Source organism: Venturia canescens, chromosome 8 (genome assembly GCF_019457755.1).
Source record: "Venturia canescens isolate UGA chromosome 8, ASM1945775v1, whole genome shotgun sequence".
Classification (NCBI taxonomy): domain Eukaryota; kingdom Metazoa; phylum Arthropoda; class Insecta; order Hymenoptera; family Ichneumonidae; genus Venturia; species Venturia canescens.
The window spans coordinates 14227578-14249403 of NC_057428.1; the positions used below are offsets into that span (position 1 = coordinate 14227578).

General features: G+C 44.4%; 2 protein-coding genes and 1 long non-coding RNA gene across 9 annotated transcripts; 2 read left to right on the top strand and 1 right to left on the bottom strand.

Moving 5' to 3' along the window:
* The first annotated feature begins 1391 nt into the window (after window positions 1–1391).
* On the top strand, window positions 1392–3864 carry SkpA (SKP1-related A). The gene is made up of 3 exons (XM_043425753.1): window positions 1392–1631; window positions 2141–2419; window positions 3209–3864. The coding sequence occupies exons 2-3, from the start codon at window positions 2141–2143 to the stop codon at window positions 3416–3418; spliced, it is 489 nt and encodes a 162-aa protein (XP_043281688.1). The 5' UTR covers window positions 1392–1631; the 3' UTR covers window positions 3419–3864.
* Window positions 3662–5457, bottom strand: LOC122414467 (uncharacterized). Its single transcript, XR_006261766.1, has 2 exons — window positions 4845–5457; window positions 3662–4588 (listed from the first exon to the last, which is right to left on the bottom strand). It is a non-coding gene; the product is annotated as an uncharacterized lncRNA (long non-coding RNA).
* On the top strand, window positions 4581–21576 carry LOC122414463 (uncharacterized). Of its 7 annotated transcripts, XM_043425746.1 has the most exons (9): window positions 7223–7449; window positions 7653–7809; window positions 10427–10594; window positions 12860–13044; window positions 13540–13778; window positions 13965–14246; window positions 19188–19539; window positions 19888–20167; window positions 20292–21576. In XM_043425746.1, the coding sequence occupies exons 3-9, from the start codon at window positions 10433–10435 to the stop codon at window positions 20508–20510; spliced, it is 1719 nt and encodes a 572-aa protein (XP_043281681.1). In that variant the 5' UTR covers window positions 7223–7449; window positions 7653–7809; window positions 10427–10432; the 3' UTR covers window positions 20511–21576. The 7 variants fall into 7 exon arrangements, with proteins under 7 accessions (XP_043281682.1, XP_043281683.1, XP_043281681.1 ...); XM_043425747.1 differs by lacking the exons at window positions 7223–7449; window positions 7653–7809 and adding an exon at window positions 4581–5072; XM_043425748.1 differs by lacking the exons at window positions 7223–7449; window positions 7653–7809 and adding an exon at window positions 4581–4977.
* The last annotated feature ends 250 nt before the right edge of the window (window positions 21577–21826 follow it).

Consider the following 21826-nt stretch of genomic DNA (forward strand, 5'->3'; position numbering starts at 1 on the left):
TTGTGACTCATCCCTTCCCAGGCAGGTTTCAAGATGGCGACCGATCCTGCGGTTACAATTTGTGAAAAAACCTGTAAATCTGACGCAGCCAACATATGAAAATGCATAACGGTGGGTCGTACAATAAAATCTGTCGTCTTGGCGAGAGTATTGTTATTATTAAAGCGATTCGAACGAAACGAGACACTAGAGTGCCCCGGAGCTACCGAAGCACATGCAACTTGTAGCCCATTTTATTCCATTATGTACTCCCCATCAACCGAGTACCCAGTCTCATTCTCGCTCTTTCGAGTGTGCAGTTCCCAACTATGGTTTTCGAATTTCCATGAACATTTCAAGACACTGCGTGACCTCTTAATATTCTATGAAGTGTGTTATTCGACGAGAATCTGACGATGAGCCAAACCATTCGGAAATGATAATGGAATTATCGGATAACAAAGTGGATGACATGGGAACGTAACGCATAACGACGTTTTGCACGATTTTAAAGAATTCATTATCAAATATCGAAATTTTCACAATAGTCGAACGAAAATTAAAGTTTTTCAACATTTTTTTCTTTCGATTTACCCCAATGGATCGTATTTTACCCCGATCACATGTGAACACGTCCATAGCCGAAATACTAATCACATATATACAGAGTCATCGACGTTGATTCCAAAGAACAAAAGAAAAATAATAAACTTACTCGAAGAAAGGGACTCCGTGTGTAAAATTGTAATCAGCGAGCATCGATGAAAACCTTAATTTCATTGTCATGTATCCTCCCGCCCGCGTGACGATAGACATGACCGAAATTCTTGATGTACAAATAAATCACAGAAGTTTGGATTTTCAAGGCTCCCATGCTACGACTGGGGGACTGGATTTCGGGTCACCAATCAAGCGAGAGAGCCCTCTTCATTTACTTTAGACATTTACTTCAAGGATCGCATGGCCATACTTTTTTTTTAATCACAGAAACAAAAGATTGAGAAACGAACCGCGTGTGTCGGAGAAAGTTGTGGATTATTTGGATCGTACCAGTGTTCGTTGTTACAGATTCTTTGAAAAAATTTTATTACGAAACGATAATACAATGTTTAAATGCCAGTTAAATTAAATTCTTGGTCTTGTGATGCCCAGCTAATTCGTATTTAAAAATATAACAAAAAGAGGGCTTTGAGATTAGTTGTCTCATGCAGTCGTTTAGCACAAATTTATTAAAACGCTATACTAACGCCATCAGTTGAATTTATTACGAACCAAGCGGGAGTGCGCAAGCGCGAGAAAATCATTGGCGCGCAGCAGTACCCCCCCGCATCTACCTAGTTCAGTCTTCGTCGCATGGTCGCATGCGAAAACGTAATGGAAACCACGTGAGAAAAAGAGAGACAAAAGCGTTGAGATTGTCGCGGGACGCGTGAGCGGGGAAGAGAACAAAAACGGCTGTGAGCTGTTAACGTAAAGGTTGACCGTAAACGAAGACAGACGAGCGCTGCTATACGGAAGGACAGAAGCGTCTCGCAGTGAGACATTTGTAACACAAAACCAAATTTTTCCTGTGTCTTATAAAGTTTAACCAAATACATACGACATACGATTCATTTTCTGAAACACGGAAGTACGGGATACAAATTTTTGAGGTGAATAAAAGTTTATTGTTTTTTTTTTCATCTGGAACGATACCCGTTGATAATACCGAGTCTCCGACTTCAATTGGTCATGCGAACATTTCTCTACGTTAATGAAATCCGTAATTTTCATCGAGAAGCCAACAAGTCGAGAACTGCAGTTGCGTTGAAAGATTGACAATGTTGACGAACGGACGAAGCCATTCGTCGTCAATGCATTATTCACGAACGCTACGTTCTTCCATTATTTATTTTGATCTTTCATCAGTCCTCTTTGCATCTGGATATTCAGTGAAATAACAGAATTTTCGAATTGAATTTGCTACAAATGGCGGCCCTTCGAAATCCTCATTTTCAATAACGTATTTTTTTTCTTTGCGATTCTAACCTCTACGACGTTATCGATACTGTCGTGACGTGTTATTTTTTCTTCGGTCCACTTCCCAGCACCTATCGATTCATGTTCAGCCTTCGATCTATATTTAAGTTATATTTCATATTAAAATGGCCACTCTTTTCAGATGCCGAATATTAAACTGCAGAGCTCCGACGGTGAGGTTTTTGAGGTTGACGTAGACATTGCAAAATGCTCCGTCACCATAAAAACCATGCTCGAAGATCTCGGCATGGACGAAGATGAAGAAGAGGTTGTCCCTTTGCCAAACGTCAACTCTGCTATTCTTCGCAAAGTCATTCAGTGGGCTACTTATCACAAAGATGATCCTGCACCAGCCGAAGATGATGAGAATAAGGAAAAGCGTACCGACGATATCAGCTCTTGGGATGCTGATTTCCTAAAGGTCTTTATTCCTCAAAAATTTTATTTTCAACCTTGAAATTCCACAAACTACCTTTCAAAAAAATAGCAAATGCGAATGTGGCTATCGAAAAATCAAAATCTTCAAAGCTCTGAGAATTCTTCATATTGTTCCGATTTTCAATGAATCATCAAATTCAAGTTTTCTGATATTGAAAACTCGCAATAACGCGAGTGATCCGTAACACTGGCAAAATTTACTCCTGAATCAGTGGCACAGATATTCTTGACGATAACTTTTTTATGGAAAATCGAGGTTACAAAGAAATTATTAAAACTCAGCTATCTTTCAGACTCGATGATCACCGATACGGAGTCCAAGAAAAAAATCAAATTATCATTGGATTATCAGCAAATTACTTGGAAAAATGTTTGCTGAACTAATCTGATCGTTTCGTCAAATAAATTTGATAATTTTCTCAGAGAACTTCACTGAAATGAAACTTTTAACTGAAAAACGTTCTACTCGTCTTCAATGCTCATAATTAGCTTCAATGAATTAGATCAGAATGATAACAATTCAGTTCAATTAATATTGAGTTGTGTAATCCAAGATTGTACACTCACATTTGAAAATAACGATTCGAGCTCAAAGGAATTTTGCTGTAATAGAATCTTGATTTGTCAGGCTTTTTTCAAAACCCTTAAACCCATATATGCACTCTTAGGATTAAATACCGTACAAAGTTTGTAGAATCGAAGAAAGCAAAGACGAGAAAGAAACTTGGAATTGAATGAATGACAGTGTTAATGAATTGTAATAAAATTGCAGGTCGATCAAGGTACGCTGTTCGAATTGATATTAGCCGCAAACTACCTGGATATCAAAGGGCTGTTGGACGTGACGTGTAAGACAGTGGCAAACATGATAAAGGGAAAAACGCCAGAAGAGATCCGCAAGACGTTTAACATAAAGAATGATTTTACTGCATCGGAGGAGGAGCAAGTTCGCAAGGAGAACGAATGGTGCGAGGAGAAATAGATTGAGCGTTGGTAGTGAAAAACTGTTGAGCCAGTCCTGCAACGCCTCATACGTATTTTTGTTTTCTTTGTGAATTTTGTATTTAATTAATCCCGGTCTCGAAATTGATTCCACAAGAGGTTGAAAGTTTGATCGAAAAATCGCCTCTTCAAGAACACAAGTTTTTTTTTCGTCCGGAGTTGAACTCAAATCCTCTCCACTCTATACGTAATATCATTTTGACTTGTGTATGGTGTGTCGTCATCTAGACTTTATCTCGTAACCGAGCGTAGCATAGAAAAAAAACAAGAAACAAATTTAAAGTGATAGTGTTTTAAAGTTTAAGATTTGTGGTAATCGCAGCGAATATTTCTCATCCCCAAAGTTATTACTTTTCTCTCACTATTCATTACCATCCCAAATCGCCTTTAACGAGCTAAATAACGAATAAAATTATTATAAAAGTATCCGATTTCGCCGACTTCTGTAACGTTTCAACCCCCTTAAAATCCCTTGAAAATTTTATGGTGCACGACTTTTCGAAATTAAACACTAAACGATGAAAAAAAAAAACGTTTGAACATCGAGATCATCGAGCACACGAATTCGTTGAATTGGCCGCATTCACGTAACAAATACACACGTTAAGTATCATCAGCTCTCGTGACTTTCTCCATCCCCTTCTACGAGTTGAGAAAATTCTGAGAGATATATTTGTAGGAAAGCTTTCCTAAGAGTTTATTCTCCACGGAAAAAGATGAGAATCTGCGTTGATTAAACTTCCGCATCTTCCGGATGCGAGTGTCTTTCGCATGCGCGTAATATCGTCGAGTTCGTGAACAAGCCTTTCGCCAAATACTCGTCGAAGGATTTTGCGGTGTTTTCCTTTCCAGAGCGGACGTTTTTTTCTCCAATCTTCAATGACGCGCGATTGTGTTAATCAACGCGTGTTAATTCCCAAACACTCGAGAAAAATCTTATCTTTGCTTGTAGTAGCGATCTTTTTCCTTATCTGTCAACAACAAAGGGCTTTCGTGCTTATACCAAACCAATAAAAAGTCGTGGATCAAGAGGAATTCTCTCGAGTTTGAGTCGCTCGCGCGCCTTCGTGTGATATTCTCTCGATCCGGGGACGATAGAGCAAGAATTTTGAGGCGCGGCAAGTACTCTCTTCTCTCGTGAATCTTTCGCCTGCAACAACAAAGAGCGTAAAACATCGGGTGCCAATGCACACTCGCGTGTACAGGCTGTTCGAAATATTCTCGTGAAAATCGTGAGAACAGTTCGACCAACGAATTCCGCGGAAACGATTCTGCAGCCATTTTACTTTCCGTTGAAAAAAACTTTTCAATTCAAAATTCCTTAACGAAAAGTATATTGAAGAAAGTTTTTCGCGTTATATGTCGAATAAAGAATTACTTTAGATCTTTTCGATTATGTTACTTACGAAATTTAAAGTGAACAAAACTACACACGAAAATGTAAAAATTCCTTCGACATTCGCTCGATGTCTCGACGAGGGACCAACTGATTTCTCATTTCCAATATTCGAGTCCAAATCAGCGATTGATGAGAACGAGGTACGCGTGTGGTTTTCGTGAACAATTTGACTCTGGTAGTTAACGACAAATTTGCTTGAGGGAATGCGAGTCCAAATCAACGACTGATGAGCGAGGTATGCGCGTTTTTTCGTGAAAAATTTGACTCCGGTAGTCTGCAACAAATTTTTTCTCGAGAAAATGTAAAAAGAAAAAAAAAATCAGTAGCTGCCGTAGCTGGACTACAAAGAAAGCGGCATTGAAACACGATCTACTTAGCCCGCAAATTTGTATGGAAATTTGAGCGACACTATCCGCATGTGAGGTTGAAAAAAATACGTAAAAGTTTAAGCAGACCTCGTATATGGGACAAATTTCACTATTTTGCATTTGTCTCTCGTCGCGTTGCGGAGACAAGCCCGCAAAAATTGTGTTCTCGTTCCTGTCAACGATTTTTTTCAGTACACACGCGATTTTCATATACCGTGCAATAATTCGTAACGAGAACTAATTTTCATGAGTTTCAGAGCATACTCGTAAACGCGATAAAGCTTTTTATTCTTTTTGCCAATGAAATATAGTCCATGGGCATATTTTACGAGTGTGTGCGAGCAAATACGGTATAGATGGGAAGTTGCGGATTATATAGATCGACCGTTTGATATCAGTTATTATCGAGAGTGCGCACTTGAACGAGTTCCGATGATTCCACTCGTCGAATGTTAACTCCTTCATGTTAATTACATTTATCTTCGAGGCGAATTCCTAGCGGCGAAAAACTGCATCATTGCGCATCGTTGTTTTATATTTTCATTTAAAAATTCCATTTTCACCGAAGGTGACAAAATTTTTGTCATTCGATAAACTCTGTTTATTTCCGTGTCACGAATGTTGATATTACATAAAATGAAAATCTAGAAAAACGCACGTAATAAATGATAATTAGTGATACGAGCGCCTCAATAAAGCACACAAAGGTCGAACGATCAATTCGGAAGCATATTTATACCAAATGCGATTGTGCCACACGCAGTTATACGAGACGAATCCTCAACGGGAGAAGTCTCGAGAGAATCTAGTATGGAAGAATTACGGGTAATATAAAAGTCCGATCGAGTCAGTCCAAAAGGTGTGGCGAGAGCAGAATCTCCTCCTTTCTGTTTCCCTTCCATCTTCTTTTCGAACGTGGTCCTCGACTCCTTACTTTTCTGCCTCTACATTTACGGGCTTTTAAAATCTTCTCTCTCCCTCCCTCTCTCGAAGACGAACGAACGCACACACGATAAAAAGTGTGATGGTGTTAGCGAGAAGATCGTGCAATACGTCACCGATATAACGAACCTCTCTTTCGCTTCCCTCTCGCTCGCCCGATTCCCTTTCCTACGATTATGTACACCGCGACTCGTAGCCTTCCTCTCTTTTACTCTCAGCCTGCACTACCGAACAGCTCGTCCTCTTTTACTCCCGCATATATTCGAGCTCCGCCATAAGCCCTCTTATATATATACACTATACCTGTTTCTCGCACCAAACTTGTCAAGTCTACAGAGTGTGTCGGATTCCGAGTATCGCCGCAACGTCAACCGAAGTTCGTAACCGAATTTTCAGTCGATAAGCTTCGTCTCGCGTTCTCGACCGTTTCTCCGTATTCACGAAACACCGAAAAACCTGGGTCGAAAAACTTGTCAAAAGGTGAACAAAGTTTTCGTCGCTCGAATAAAATACTCTGGTACCAAGAAAAATGGCTTTTATTTATCCTTGCCGAGAATAGACGAATCGACATTTTTAGGTTAGTTATCTCGTTATGAAAAAATCGAAGCCGAGGGAACTTTTGGGAACTGAAGTTCCCCCGGAAGAAAAATTGGCTAAAAAGTGTGGAATTATTTCGTGACTGATGATGTTTTGATCGGATTTCGTGAAAAATTCGAGGCGAGAACTTTTCGCGGAGGCGTGCGACGAAAATATTTTCGTCGCCCACTCGAAGTTATACCTGCTGCTCGCAGGGATAATTGTTCCACCTGGGACACCCTATATTTGTATACATAGATTTAATATGTATATATATACATGTATAGTAACTTTGGCTAACGACGTATCAGAGGCTCCCTTTCTTTCTCCCAGCTCCGATCTCGCTGTCCCTCTTTTTCTTTGTCTTTCGCTCGTTTCTCGGTCTCTCTCTCTCTCTCTCGCTTGGTTCTTTTCCCCCTCTCGAAACGACGGGTAGAAATGCTCACTGGTAATCTGAGCGCACGGTTCGGCGCTCGGTCCATTTCGTAGTTTCGCGCGGTACGATCAACACGCACGCTCTCTCTGTTGCTCTCAGTCCGCATGTGCGTTCGTTTTTCATCGCATCAGCGGCTCGCTCGTATATCGTATTAATTTTAACGACTGCTGTGATAGGCAGATTATAAAAAGTATTTATTATTTCACTTGTCCATTAGAGCAACGCGAGCTTTCGAGGTGTGTGCGCGCTCGCGTGTGTTTTTGTGTGTGTGGGTGATAAAGATCGCGCAGGTACGATTGTCTCGACGTTTGCCGATAAATTCGATCGTTTTTTGTGTTTTTATCCGCTTTGAAACTCCCGCGTTTTTTTATAATACAATTATCCAAGCGTCATTTTACGACGAAATCATTTTCCTAGTTTTTATTGTTACAAGCATAAACTGTAATCGGGAAAGCATTAATCTCCGTGTGTTACCATCTCTTTGCAACATTAGTTCGTTATTTTTTGGCGTTTCGGTGCGCCGCTGCTGTTGCGCTGGCTGTCAAGCGGTCGACGCTCGTACCTGTCAGACGGAGCTCGAGAGCCACCGCTGCCATCGCCGCCGGGACTCTCTCGTCGACTACTCTCTTCCTTTTCTCGTGTGTACCGTAGTACGTACCGTATTATTATTAGCTGCCTGCCTGCCTGCCTGCCTGCTTTTGCTCGCTTGCCTGTGCCACGCTCTACGGAGAGCCTCAAATCTACTTGCCAGGATTCCGTCGACGCGGTAACCCTCAAATTGTAAAAAAAACAACTATTTTTAACGACTTTTTTCAACGCTCCAACGTTCAACGGAGGTTAGAATCCCTTCCGATAAATTTTTCCCCCGAAAGTAGCGAATCATCTCGAAATTCTCGAGTCGTTTGACCTCGCACTTTTGAACGTCCTGTACAACTCAATCTTAAAAGTTTACCTGTTGGAGAGCTCGAGCTCCCTCGTGCCCCCGGCTCTCCGAAGAGACCGCACATTCTCGAGGCACTTGGGTAAGTTGCGTGCACTCGACAAGCCCGCGCCACTCGTACATTCTATCCAATCTCTTCTCTTTTGGAGAGATCCCTCGCGATCCGCCGCGGGTCGACGTCTGATTCGAATGACGTATTACACGTTTCCTTACGTTTTCTCCTGTATTTATTCGAGTTTTCTTTCCTCCCTTTTGTCTTTGCGTGCGCGCATTACGTATTTTTGATCGTCGCGGTGCAACCTCGCGATATTCCGCTCACATTTCAAGGACACTTCGAACATTTGTTTTCTTCTTCATCTCATTCGCATCCACCGGCGGGGCCTGACGGACCTCGATTATTCGAGCGCTTGGGGTCAACGGAAAAAACATTAAGCCCGCGCGTGCCTTCCTGAACGCGTTCCTTTAACCTTGAACGATCGAAAGTGCCTCGCTGTTGCACAAAAGTCAAGGGCGGTATCGAGCGTGGGTGTCCTCAATATTTTCGATAATATACGCGTCGATCTCGCCTCGAAATTCTCTAACCGCTCTAACCATTCTGCCAAAACGCTCGTTTCCCATGACTTTTCTAAATTTTCTGGCTCCAATGCTCCTCCCAATTTCCTCAATCTCCGCGGCCCCTTTTTTTTCTTCCTCCAACGAAAAACTCGATCGCGATGAACGCGACTGCTAAAAAATCCGAGCGATCTCGACCTCGTTGAATTTTACGATCACGCGAAAATTTCATTCTCTCGATGAAGGATCGTCTATACGACCTATCGGTATCTTTCGAGAATACGGTTTCTCGGACTACGTTCGTACACGTAGAGAGAGAGAGAGAGAAAGAGGCACAAAAACCGTAGGCAGAAAAAAGGCATTTCTATTGATGCAAGTTTTCCTACTGCTGTTACCTGCTCCGCGGACGAGATCGACGAGCAAAGCGATCAGTTCTTCGCTCCCCACTCGCGCTGCCTCATCGAGAAAGTCGACGGAGTGAGAGAGAGAGAGAATTGAGCAGATCGGGTTGGCGCGTTCTGGACAATCGATGCTCTCCTGGCCGCGCCGGTGCTCGAACAACCAGCTCGCTTTGCAGCATTGCTCGCGCCATCCTTCTTGCCGTTGTTAAGAAAATTGTAAAAAATACTCATAAAAGGGAAGAAAACAGCAGGCGAGCACGTACGGATTATCGCGAGAGATCGCTAACTCACTTTATGCTCATGAGGAAATTGATTCAAATGTGAAAGTAATTGAACAAGTGAATTCCGTCCACTTGCCGCCCTCTCGCAGCCGATCAATTTTTTTTCATTCCCTTTTTCCATTTTCCTTCGCACGATTCCTCAATTTTTTCCTTCGATCTTCCGTTAACTTTGCGAATCGCTCAAGCAACGTTTCAAGTCCGGCTACAAAAATTTGCGACACTAAGAAAACTGAATGGAGCATTAAAAACGGAAAGAAATGCTCGAGTACCGAAAATGTGTGCAAAAAATGCTGAATTTTTGCATTAAACGATTGTAAATGATAAATTAGTAAAGCAGTTTGAACGAGCCTCGGCCTAACGGACGAAGAAATAAACAAAAAACGTGCGACTCGAATAATGCTTTTCGAGCTGCTGCCACGACTCTTAACCTCAAAACCCCAACGTTGGCTCACGTCCACGCCTTTTTTGGCGCCTAATGTTTACACTTGCGCGTTGCTTCAGAAAAACGATTCTAAGAAATGTTTTTTTTCGTTGTTTTTTCATCGCACAGCGAGAGTTCAAGGAGATTTTTTTGTTGCAAAAGTTTCTGCACTCGATTACACAAGTAAAATAGGGAGCTCTGAGTGAAGCCGCTGCTAATTAAATGTGGTTGAAATAATGAAACATTTTGTTGAGCCTGCTTAATGAAATATAATTTTGTGGAGGCAACAAAAATTCGAACGTTTAGAAGTTTTTTCGGTTTTCGTGCACGGTTGAAGGTTATGGGTGACGAATAGAACGTTGGTTTCGAGTCATTTGTTCACAGAAATTCTTTTTTCTTAAGTTTATGCCGAAACTAGATTCAGTTGAATCGATGAAATACTTAACACAAATTTTTTACAGTTTCATCATTAAACTCACACCCACACGTATTTTTTTTAGTTTCTAACCACAAAAGTGATTCCTCCTTCAATGATTTCGTATAAAAATGATCGGATTTTTTCGCTCTGCTGATCGCGGTTAAAAAGTTTTCAAGATTTCCACCGAAAAAAATCGTTTCCAGCGATTTCACGATTATTGACGCGAGGACGCTTGGTTCGGGGATTTGTTGCAGTGAATTATGGCACTGCGGATGCGGGGTAGCAAAGATGTCAAGAAGAGGTCTTACTACGTGTGGTATTTGGGTTCGAGGGAGGCAAAGGGCGTGGAAGCAATGCCCGGAGCGATAGCGTATCTTCTGGAGCGAGAGAGACTTCAGGAGCCTTTCAAGGTCACACTGCAGGTAAGAATTTCGTGAATTTTTTAACGGGTTGATCGTTCCGGGGGTTCGAAAAGCCGGGGCGTTCGGACGGCCACACATTCGACAGCGCGGGCCGGAGAGCGAGCCGGTTTGAGGAAGAGCGAAAAAAGAGAAAAGCGCGGGAATCGGGGAGCGGTGGGGGCGAATAAGATGCGCCCTCTATGCGAGTTTGTGCGCGAAGCCTGAAAAAGCATTTTTTTCGAGTGTTTTTGTTTTCGACGGGCACTTAATTAAAACCAACGTTTTTTGATCCCTCGGTGAACACAATAATGAAAATCGGCGGGGTGAAAGCACTCTGCGAGCGAGCAATAAAATCGGCGGATGTGTAATTCTAATAATCGTACAAAAGCTCGCATTTCGTCGGGAAGATCCCGATATCCGGGAAGAATCTCGAGTATGGGAGTCGCGAGATTTCTGCAACTCCAAATGGAATTTCGGCTCTTATCGAAATGGAAGTTGGCCCCTGGCGAATTTAATCGCGTCAAAAACGAACGAAACACTTTTTATTTTCGGGTTAACGATCCTCTTATCAGCCGCCATACTGCGGCGAATTCTTCGAGCTAAATGTGAAAACAAAATGAACGCCGCCGGCGAGCCAGTGACGAAACAAATTCGTTTAAACATTCCACCAGCAAACATACCTGCTCCGCGAGTCCGTGCCGCTGCTGGATACACACTTGGAAAGTCCGTTATGAAAAAATAGTGCGTAATAAGCGGATAATTCGGCCGGTGAAAGCCAATTCCCATTAGATTATAGCGTAGATCCCCCGACAGAAGGAGAAAAAAAAAGAGAAAAATCAAGGGATTTCAATACGAAACGGCGTGAAAGAATTTACGGTGTGTAGAGACAGTGCGCGGTCGTTGTGTTGTGTCGAAGCCGCGCGCGGCGCACCATGAGCTCATCGAACTGCAAGTATCGGTGTGCCCCCCGATCCCCGAACCGACTCGCCCCCCCTCCCCGCCGTGCCGAGGAGAAAAGAGAAAGAGTCAGAAACGGAGGCGCCCATCTTTCGACTCTCTCGTGCGCGCCGCGCTCGCTCGCGCAGCACGAAAGCGTCGCAACTTAACCGCACTTTTTTATTCCAATTTTTTTTTCTCTATCGTTCGAACGCAACTCGACTGCCTACGCGTGCGATTCGATCGCGATCTTCGAGAAAATGCCTCTTTTTCAACGGCAGAATGAACTTATTCGTAGCGTTGAAAATCGGTGGAAATCTTCAACCGCATAAACGACTTTCGATTTTCAGAATAGGAACGAACCCGATCGATTTCTCGCTGCGAAATCCCGAAAAAAAATCTTTCGTGATACCGAAAGAAACTTCGAACAACGTTCGCCGATGAGCAAAAAATTCCGAAGCAATTCGCTCGAGCCATCGAAATATTTGGGATTCGTCCAAACGCGAGTTTTCAGATTTTCCAAAACGAAATCATTCCGCTTCGCTCGATTTCTCAACATTTTCTTACCCAAACGAACAGACGCTTTCCGCATTCGATAGAAAAATACGACGCTGAACTTCGTAACGCCAGAGTCCTCTTTTCCTCGCAAACCTCAGCGTAATACAAAATCAAATTAGAATCCCTCGCCACGTGGTGTTCCTCCCCGAAAACGTGAATTTATAAACCCGACAACAAAAATCTCCAACGAAGCGCCAATCGCCTTCGTGGATCGTCGTACATCCCGCGATTGCGCGTTCCCCCGACATCGAGGAGCCACAAATCGATATTTCAGCACGGACTCGTGCGTGACCGATCGTGGCAGCGTCATCGCGCGGCCTCTTGTTGTGACACCGGGAGCGAATGGCATTATTAAAGAGGCATCGGAATTGTGCCATTGTAATTGCTAGTCAGTTGAGTGAAAGAGCGCGAGGGGACTGTGCCGGCGTCGAGAAAGTTAACAACCCCTCCGGCGGTGCGCTGTTTACAGCGGACCGCCAGATGTCGTAACAGTGTTGGCGATCGAGGCGAGTGCAGAAGCGAGGAGTTTTCCGTTACGAGAGTGCTTTATTCGTATTGATAATAATTGTCTAATTATTTGCTCGTGCCCGTGGGCACTTGAGGATAATAGAAAGTTTTGCGAGTCTTACGAAAGACGAGGGTTCCGGGGACGTCGAGATTTATCGGTGATCCGGGCGCGAGAGCGGAAATCGCGAAGTATTTTAGTTCGCAATTACTCGGCGACAGATTTATGGGAGTTGGGAGCACGGAGATGCGGAAACCTTGGAAATAATGTTTTTTGTATTTGCGCAGGTGAGCAGCAAGGGATTGAAGATTATCCAGACCGTCCATCCTGGAGTGTCGACGAAATCGGCGGTGAAGCACCTGGTGCCGGGACACGCGGTTCTGGCGGCCGTGCAGCGCGAGGACATCGTCGCTGCGACTTTCCTACTCCCGAATCCGGCGACGAACAACCCGGTGCACGTGCAAGCTTACAGGTCGGTTCCTCCGAGGGGGCCCGTCACACTTTTTCTCCGTTACGTCCGGAGACGATATTTTTGACGCTCGCACGCGTCCCGGTCGCCTCGACGGAGCCTCGTTAGTTGACCTCTTGGCGAGCGAGGAGCGCGCAGATTCGCAGCTCTCTTTATATTGGCCTCGCGTTCCATCGCACTAACCCGAGGATTTTCTACCTTTCTAACGGCTTTAAAAATTTTCATAATGTCTGCAATGTCCCGTTCAATCTCTCATCTCCGCTCCTCATTTTTTATTCTCACACTCCTTCGCGGAACAATCGGAGTAACGAAGATCGGAGCTCGATGTATCACAGCTGGGCGCCGATTACGAGTTTTATTAAACGACCTTCTTTCCGAATAGTAGCAGCGGAAGAGAGCGACCGTTTTCTTCGCTCATCGAGAGTCCCATTTATTCCGATGAAACACCGATAAAAACCGTTTTGAGAATAACTTCGATCTAATTTCCTCGTTTTACAGATGCGTGTCCGTGGAAACTGCTGAACTTCTCGGCAACCAGCTCAAGGCCCTCTCCGCCCAGTCGGACAGCCCTGCCAAAGTCTCAACCGGCGAAAATCGCGTCCGCAGTAATTTGGGGAGCGACGGACGGAGCACCAGGGAGTCCGAGTCCTCGGAAGGGAGCGGCGAGCTGAGACACGCGCCGGCACAAAGTTCGACGATCTACGAGTCGCTCGCTGCCGAATTGAGAGCCAAATTGGGTGGGTGAATTTTCCCATGACAGTCGTTTCGATCGCGACGAGTTCGCGGCTAATTAGCGGGAGCGCGGACGAGAAATTGGCGAAGCCACTATCGACGCGATTTACTCAAAGCTAGCTTAATACGCGCGCGCGCGCACCACCGAGAGACGAGGAGCAAAAAATAAAGCGATTTCTCCGCTCGTGTAGGAAGAGGCAACTCCGCAGACAACGACGTCGGCCCCATACTCTTGCCACCTCGCGATTACGACACGGTTCACCGACACCGTGGAAACTTGGCTGGCATAGAATTTAGACGTTGTCTAAATCAGACGATCGTCGGTGGGAACACAGCGATTGAAAGAGGCGGCGGCGCGAGAAGCGCAGCGAGCAGCGGAATCGGCTCCGACAGCGCTGCGACTCCCCCGCCTTATCAGCCCCATCAGGCTTTGGGCCCGAGGCCCTCGAGACCGTCCAGAGACACATCTTCCGGTAAGATTGCCCATCGAACTTCCGAGCACCTTCGAGAATTCCTTTCCATTGCTCATCGCCGCGGCTGACCCAATTTTTCTCAGTTGTGACAAAGCAAAGAGCAAGCTTATCATGAGAGGACTGCGTCGAGCACAAGCGAGCACCAAACTCCGCTTTTCGTTGACTTGGCAAATGCTCGGCATTTCGGATTACGAATAAGTCCAAAATTCTATTTTTCGTTTCGCATCTCTTTTTCACAAGCCTTGCAAGGTTTTTGACATTTTTTATAATCTCTGTCTGACTTTTTGATAATGATTCGTTGCAACGATCCTACTGACGACTAACACTCGATTGTTTGTTGGAAAAAAAAAAACGCGTGGATCCGATCTCATTTGGGAATTGGGAGCAGAGCATCGCAACTGGTGAGTAGATAGAAACTTTTGAAAATGAGGAGCTTTTGTTTCTCGTCGAAGAGCGTCTCGTGTACGTGTCTCGATTAATCATCAGCATCGTAAACCGTAGGCACGCATTCTCCGGGTACATAACTTTTTCCTTTTAGTCGAGTTTGTATCTACTTTCGAAATCGATCGTCGAATCCCGGGGCTCGGCGTGGCAAAAAGAGGATTCGCGAGTGCGTGATCGAGGAGGCAAGTGATAGAAGGTTGACGACCGGATAAGGAATTTGGACACTTTCTACTCGGAGGCCGAGCACTCCGGGACTGGCTCGTGTGCGCGCGTATTCTCCCCGTATCCAAGGCGGCTGCCGGTCATCTTCCTCGTTTCCGAGGCACCATGAGAGACTCCGGACCCTTGAACACGCGAGGAAAATGCCCGAAGTGGGCTCCGGCAAGGGGGCACACGGCCCGTTAACCCAGTTCCGATGTAAATAGGGTCGTGTGCTCAGTTTTATCGCGACGGGAGTGAAAAAAGCGCTCCCCGTTAATTCACTCTTGGCGGATGATTTTTTCTCATTATTTCGCCAATTAAACGATCGAGCCACCGATTCGTTGAGGCTCCTTTAATTGCTTCAATTAATATCGCAATTAAATCGCCCTCGTTCGAGCCTCGAGTCGTTATCGTTATGCATTTGCCCATAAAACTCGTAATTTCTTATCGAAAATTGAGTAAAATTGATTTTCGAGGTATCTCAATCGTTCCAAATTCTCTGATTAATTAACCGGAGAATTGCCGTAATCAACGGGCCTCTCGTGACGTTACAACGCTCCAAAGAGTCGAACGTCGAACAAAGACGCGCGCAACTAGTTCGCAGTTTTCTCACACTATTTATACATCGAGTCGCTTTTATAGCGTTACGTTGACTCCGCGTACAATGCGCACCGCGCGCATACCTGGCCACGTATATGTATATTTATGTGGCTTGTCATAGTTTTCACGGCTTGAGGAGCGGGCGCGCGCGCGCTGCCCTAACGAGGTGTACCTACTAACCCGGGAGATTCTAATTGGCACGCAGGGCGCGCACTCTCCCAGGTTCCCCAGTTCTTATTGTAGCGAAAGAGTTTCTCGATGGACCGTGAATTATTTCCGCGCGTGCTCCGTACACATTTGCACGCCGCGTGTTACGCAGTCCGCCGGGCGCGCGCGCCCTCTTATCCTCGATGAATATATTACGATTCTTATTTACATACGCTTTAAAAAGCCACGTGTTTGTATTTACAGATGAATGTGAGAGTAAATTTCGAGGCGAAACGGCTCCGGTTGGTCTCCGATCGGGCCAGGAGTCGGCGAGTTGTTTCGTTGGGAGCTCGGAGCCAACGAGGACGCGGGGGCGGCCGGAGCGCACCGCGTCCAGGACTCCGATTCGTCGTCAGCTTCGGACGGTTGATTTACTCGAACAGTGGCTGCTGGACACACTGCGCGCCCTCGGAATTTCGTCCTGAATCCGATTCCGCGTTTCTCCCAGGCCCGGGCTGCTTTTCGCCTGAGGTTAAATCCCGAGAAAGATCGAAATGACGACGATGTGCTGTGTACATTGGGCGCACCTGTTATGGCGGAACGGAGATACCGTTAGACGACGACCTCATCGGCACGGTACACAGCGTGCGGTCCGGTGACAGGTAGCACACCAATGAACCTACACACGCGCGCCTCCTCGCTCGGGACAGAAAGAGAGAGGCGACGAGGGAGAGACGTTTGACGGAACGAAGGAGAGAACGAGCCTCGCACACGCGCTCGCAATCACCGAGGGGACTCTCGAGCCGCGCGCGAGAACTTGCACTCACACTTGTCGCGCTCACCACCGACACACGAGCAAATGAATAAGGAGAAGAAAGAGAGAACGCGAGGCACGGCCAGGCTCGCGTTCTCTTCTCTGGCTCGTGCGCGCTTTAAAATCCTCGATTGCCTACTTATTCTCGTATGTGCGAATGCGTTCCCCTGGCATACTTTAAGTGCTCCTTTCGTATCTCATAACGCATATGGGACGTTCCCAGTGAACCGGCACCATTTTCGGCTCGCTCAACACCGACCGTTTCGTCATTCGGAATCCTCTTCCGTACCGCGACGGACACTCATTTTTATGCTCAAAACTATCGCGTTGCTGTGGCAACTACTTTCTTGAGAATTCCACTCGCAGCCACGTCCCCGGAAGACCTCGCGCCGGATGGCCGAGCGATCATTAGATTAACGGCCGCTTTTTCGAAGCCTCAATCGCACAAGAATTTCTTAGCGAATTACCCGAAACTCTCTTTCTCTCAACGAAACGTCAGCCTCGGAAAACCTTCGGTCCAAGTGTCTCTTTCCGTCTCTCGACCTTCTCGCATTATTCACTCACGGTCTCGCAACGTTGCGTAAATTTGTTATTTCGAAATATCTTTCTCAATTTATCGAAACAACGAATGAATAATCGTCGAACGGATTCTAATATTTCGTGAGGTTTCAACGACCCTTTGGAAAAGCGTGTGCTTAATGCCCTCTTTTATTGCTCAATCGATTCTCCGTGTGAAATCCGAGCAATCAATCCCGCCGGGAATAATTGCACGGCCGAGTTGTTATTTCCGTTATAATAACTGCTGCGTTCCCCATCGTTTCAAATCGCTCAGCGAGAAAGATCCAGACCAATGTGGCGAAAGACACTCAATGGAACAGTGTTTCGGGACTCGAATTTTCATCGGGTGAAAATTGCCGAAAAATGTATCTTCCAACAACGTTTTATCGCAGGCCAATATAAGAGAAATTCGAAAAAAGCAATTCAGCGTCTCGTTTTGTAGAGGAAATGAGCGACGAGGAATGAAACTGGTTGAGAATCTCTCCGCAAAATCCTCGTCATAATAAATTCAGCGAGATATCAGCAATAATTTTCTTTCTCCCTCGTTCGAAACTGCATCTCGCGAGAGTCTATTTCGTACGAACAGTTACCGTTTAACGGACGTTTTATATGCGTGATTAATTGGCTGAGCACGTGATGTAATTTAGTGTAAATTAACTTGACGAGCGTTCATTCCAGATCCACGTAATGTTGGTTGTTAATGCGGATGAACGGGTAATCAGGCATTCGGTAACTGGAACTTTCGAAAGGTAACTATTTACTGACGGTGATTAGGGGGACGAATCCTCGATATCGGAGTGCTGTTATGCTCAATAAACTTGGTAATTCCAACGCTGAGGAGAGTCGAGTCGAAAAAATTCTTTTGTTGTTGCACATTGGTTAAGTATTTTTGGGTGAATCGCTAGTTTCAGGGAACGAGGATGGGAGGAAGTTGAGTATCGAAAATTGAGGAGAAAATGAGCGAGCGAAATGCGAGTGTTTAACAAAACGTTTATGTTTTCAGCGGTTGGATTTCACGCGAGAAATTGGCCCAAAGTAGCCGGAGGTTACGCGGTGCACGTGTTCGGAATATTTACGAGGGTGTATGTTAATTCACCGGAATAACTTGAGAATCGAAGTCGCAGGTTGCCGTCTCGAGGATAAAAAACGCGGAGGAGAATCACGCGGCGGTGAATGGTTTTGGTGGGAGTTGAGGAGGAACAAGGTTCCGCATTCCCGGCCCACAGCCGCGGGCCTCGCTTGGCCTCCTCGAATCTTCTTTGCCCTCGACCCAAAGGCCCATCTCTTCGGAACAGCCTCGCATCAAACGAAACTTGCCCCCGCTCACCTGCCTCTTTTCTTCGCTGCAATATCTCGTTAAATCTCTTCGAGCATCTCTCAAGTATTTACGGGAAATCTCGTGGCCTCGTTGGCCAAACGAATGCAGCAATCGAAGTCCCATCTGTGCCTCCCCAAGTTCTCTTCAACGAAGACTTTACCAGCATTTCCACTCAATTTTCCACCTCACCGATTCTCAAACGATTTTCATCCGAAAGCATTTTGTTTTTCTCAATCGAAATATTTTTTCAAAGCAACTTAAAAGGAGACGAAATCGACTCGAGTGCGAACAATCGCTACGATTCGGTTGAACGATCCAAATAATTTTTTATTCAACAAAAAAAATCGTTCCTGAAACATTTCACAATTTCCTCGGCTCCTGGCACCGAAGTCCTCGAGTAATCCTGACGCAAAGTTCAATCATGATTCCCGGCTATAAATAGGACATTTTTCATCGGCTGAAAACCGGAGGGAAGAAACGAGAAAGTAAAGAGCCTGATGTCACTTTTATATATAAATAAAATCCGCCATATGCCAAGAAAGTATACGCGAGCTATGCAAACGGCCTTCTACGATTTTATGTCGCTTGGCAGTGTTCGCTTCTTTCAAATGTCAATTATTATCGGTACGAGACTCTCGTTAATTCAAATGCGCGTAAATTATATGTATATATATTTGTATATTTATGCATGTGTTAAAAGCGAAGGAATACGGAGTCGCGGAAGTCTCCTCAGGGAGATTCAATCTGTGCTTGATTTAACGTTCGTAAAGCATCGTTTATCGTTGCGTTACCCTCATTATCGTTTATGCGTGTTTGACGATTCATCGAATTTATTTTACCTGTATTTTTTTTTTGACAGACGAAGATTGGGGCGTGACAACTGAGGAAAACGAGTATTTCGGAGACTCGGGACAACCGAACATGACATTGCCACGAGTACCCAGGAGCCCGGAGATGCAGCAGGCCCAGTTATCGAGGGCCCTTTCGCCCTCGAACGCTCACAGGGTCAGACGAGCCCCGGAGCTACGTCAACGGTCTCCGAGTCCTCAGTATCAACCACGTTTGGAGCCTGCCGAGGTGACGACTCCGAGAGAAAGATTCCAGGATGCCAAGGAAATGTTCAAGGCCATGGAGCGAGAAAACATCGTCAGACCGGTCGCCGTTAACAACAGAGCTAGAGAATTCGATGATCATCATGTTGGTGCCCACAGGTTTGTATATCGATCATAATAAATGATCGAATGATAATTTCGATAATTTCTTCTCCGAGACCGTGATCCGAAGCGTGCAGACGATTTTTTTGTAGACTCGACTTGGGGCGTTGCTATTGCATCGGCAAATAGCTTTCCTTTTGTACGAGTGTCGCTAAAGAGTTTGAGAAATCTGGAAACTAGCCAATAAGGCGTGAGAAACAATTTCACTACTCGTGTTCGCACGCTTACGCCTTTTCCATACTTTTAAGTAACTTAACGAGTTGACAATTACCGATACAGAGGATTTCCTCAGAAAAAACACGATTTACTTCATTTTCCCATCGTTTCTCGTTTTGCTACGCACAGATTAGAATCATCGAGACCGGCGAACAGGTCATCAGCGCCCTCTCACGAACGCCTCATGCGACGAAGTAACTCGGAATCCATCGACCGGGAAAAAGAAATCGGCTACAGGGCCAGAGTCACCCCGAGAAATCATCATTATCCGGTCGAACGTGCCCTAGAACCGGAAATATCCTCCAGGCCAAGACCCCGAAGCTTTTATGACAACTCGTCGAGCACACGAGATCTCAGAGACTACAGGGAGCACAGATCGGATCACAGAGATCAAAGGAATCTCAATGACGTAAGACTCGAACGATTTTTCTATCAATCGAGACTGTTTTAACAAATTTACGTTAACTCTTCAGTCGAATTGTCATTTTTTCGTCATTTTATACGATAAATCATTAACTTTTATTTTCCATCAGGTGAGAGACTCGAGGGAGAGACAATATTCCCGGGACATTCGAGAAAAGCCTCGAGCGCGACCGATCGCTTATCCGGATGTTCAAAAACACGAGAGATATCCGATAATGGATCGCGAACACACGAGATCTTCGCTCGAAATAGTTCCGACTTCCGGTCGATATCGTCACAGTTATGCGGAACCACCGAGACTGGGAATCGCTGCACTCGATCCTTACTGAGCTCCCATTGCTCGCAGCTGCTTTACGAATCGAGTTGTTGACGAATGAATAATCAACGTTATTTTGCTCATCTACCGTATGCTTTGGTGAATAATCCGTTCTAAAAGTTGGAAAATAGCGACTCAACTATTTCCTGGTTGATGAAGAAATGTGGATTCGTGAAAAATTTAACATTCCAGAGACCAAACCGTCTGGCTCATCTACAGAAACGTCCGCGCACCCAAAAATCATTCCATTGCTTGTTGATTTTTCATGTTTCTCTTTTTTGTTTTATATATTTTATTTCAAAAAACATTACAAAGAATTTTCCTACAGTTATTTTTTGTAATCTGTGCTAATCGACCTGGAAAATGTTGATATTTCTAGAGCGCGTTTGATTGAAAGGACTTTTTTGGTGAAAAACGAAGTGTAGCATTCCAGCCTTCGTTATTGACTGTATTTTATTGTATCTTAGACTTGGGCATAGACAAATCATATCGGAAGAATCGTCCTTTCATTATTTATTAGGAATACCTTCAAGCAATCATTCATCTCGTTGAAAAATGATTGAGTAAACTCGAAGAGTGATCAATTTTTCGATAAATTTATCGATCTTTTAAGATTTTCCAAACTGAAACAAAATTATTGAGAGTAAAGCACCAAGAATTTGAATGACCAATTCGCAATAATCGGCGACCGAGGAATGTAAAGAATGCGTCGATGCAAACTGAACAGTGTTTTCAACGAATAATTCATTATGCCCAAAACTGTTATAATCGTGGCATGTCGTTTAAAAATCCATACTCACAGCTTTCTTTTAATCCTTTATATTGGATAATTAAATGAAAAATGACTCACGTTATTTATCTAAAATGATGTACCGTTGTTATCGAGGAAAATCAAAAACGATTTCTCTCGAGCATCCATTAACTTTTTAATTGACATTTTATGTAATTACATGTAAACCTACTATCATGTGTACTTAGAATAACATGTATATGTATGAGAAATATGTATATTGTTAACACACACGAGGCAAGTCTCATTAACGACAATAATAAAATGACTCGTATTTAAAAACGTCAAATTTTTAACAAAAATACACATTTTTTTCCATCATCGATTGTCCTACAAAAACCTTTTACCTTACCTGACGGTTGTAGCGATGGTCGACGGACCTTTAATTATCGTATCTAGAGACGCGGCAGCGTTTTTCAAGTTCATCACGACATGGAAAAATCGAGCCTGAGAGTTTCTTCTCCATGACTGTCGGAAAAACCAACATGAAATTCAGAGAAATTTCAACGCGATTTTCTATGTGAATTTTATATTTTTTT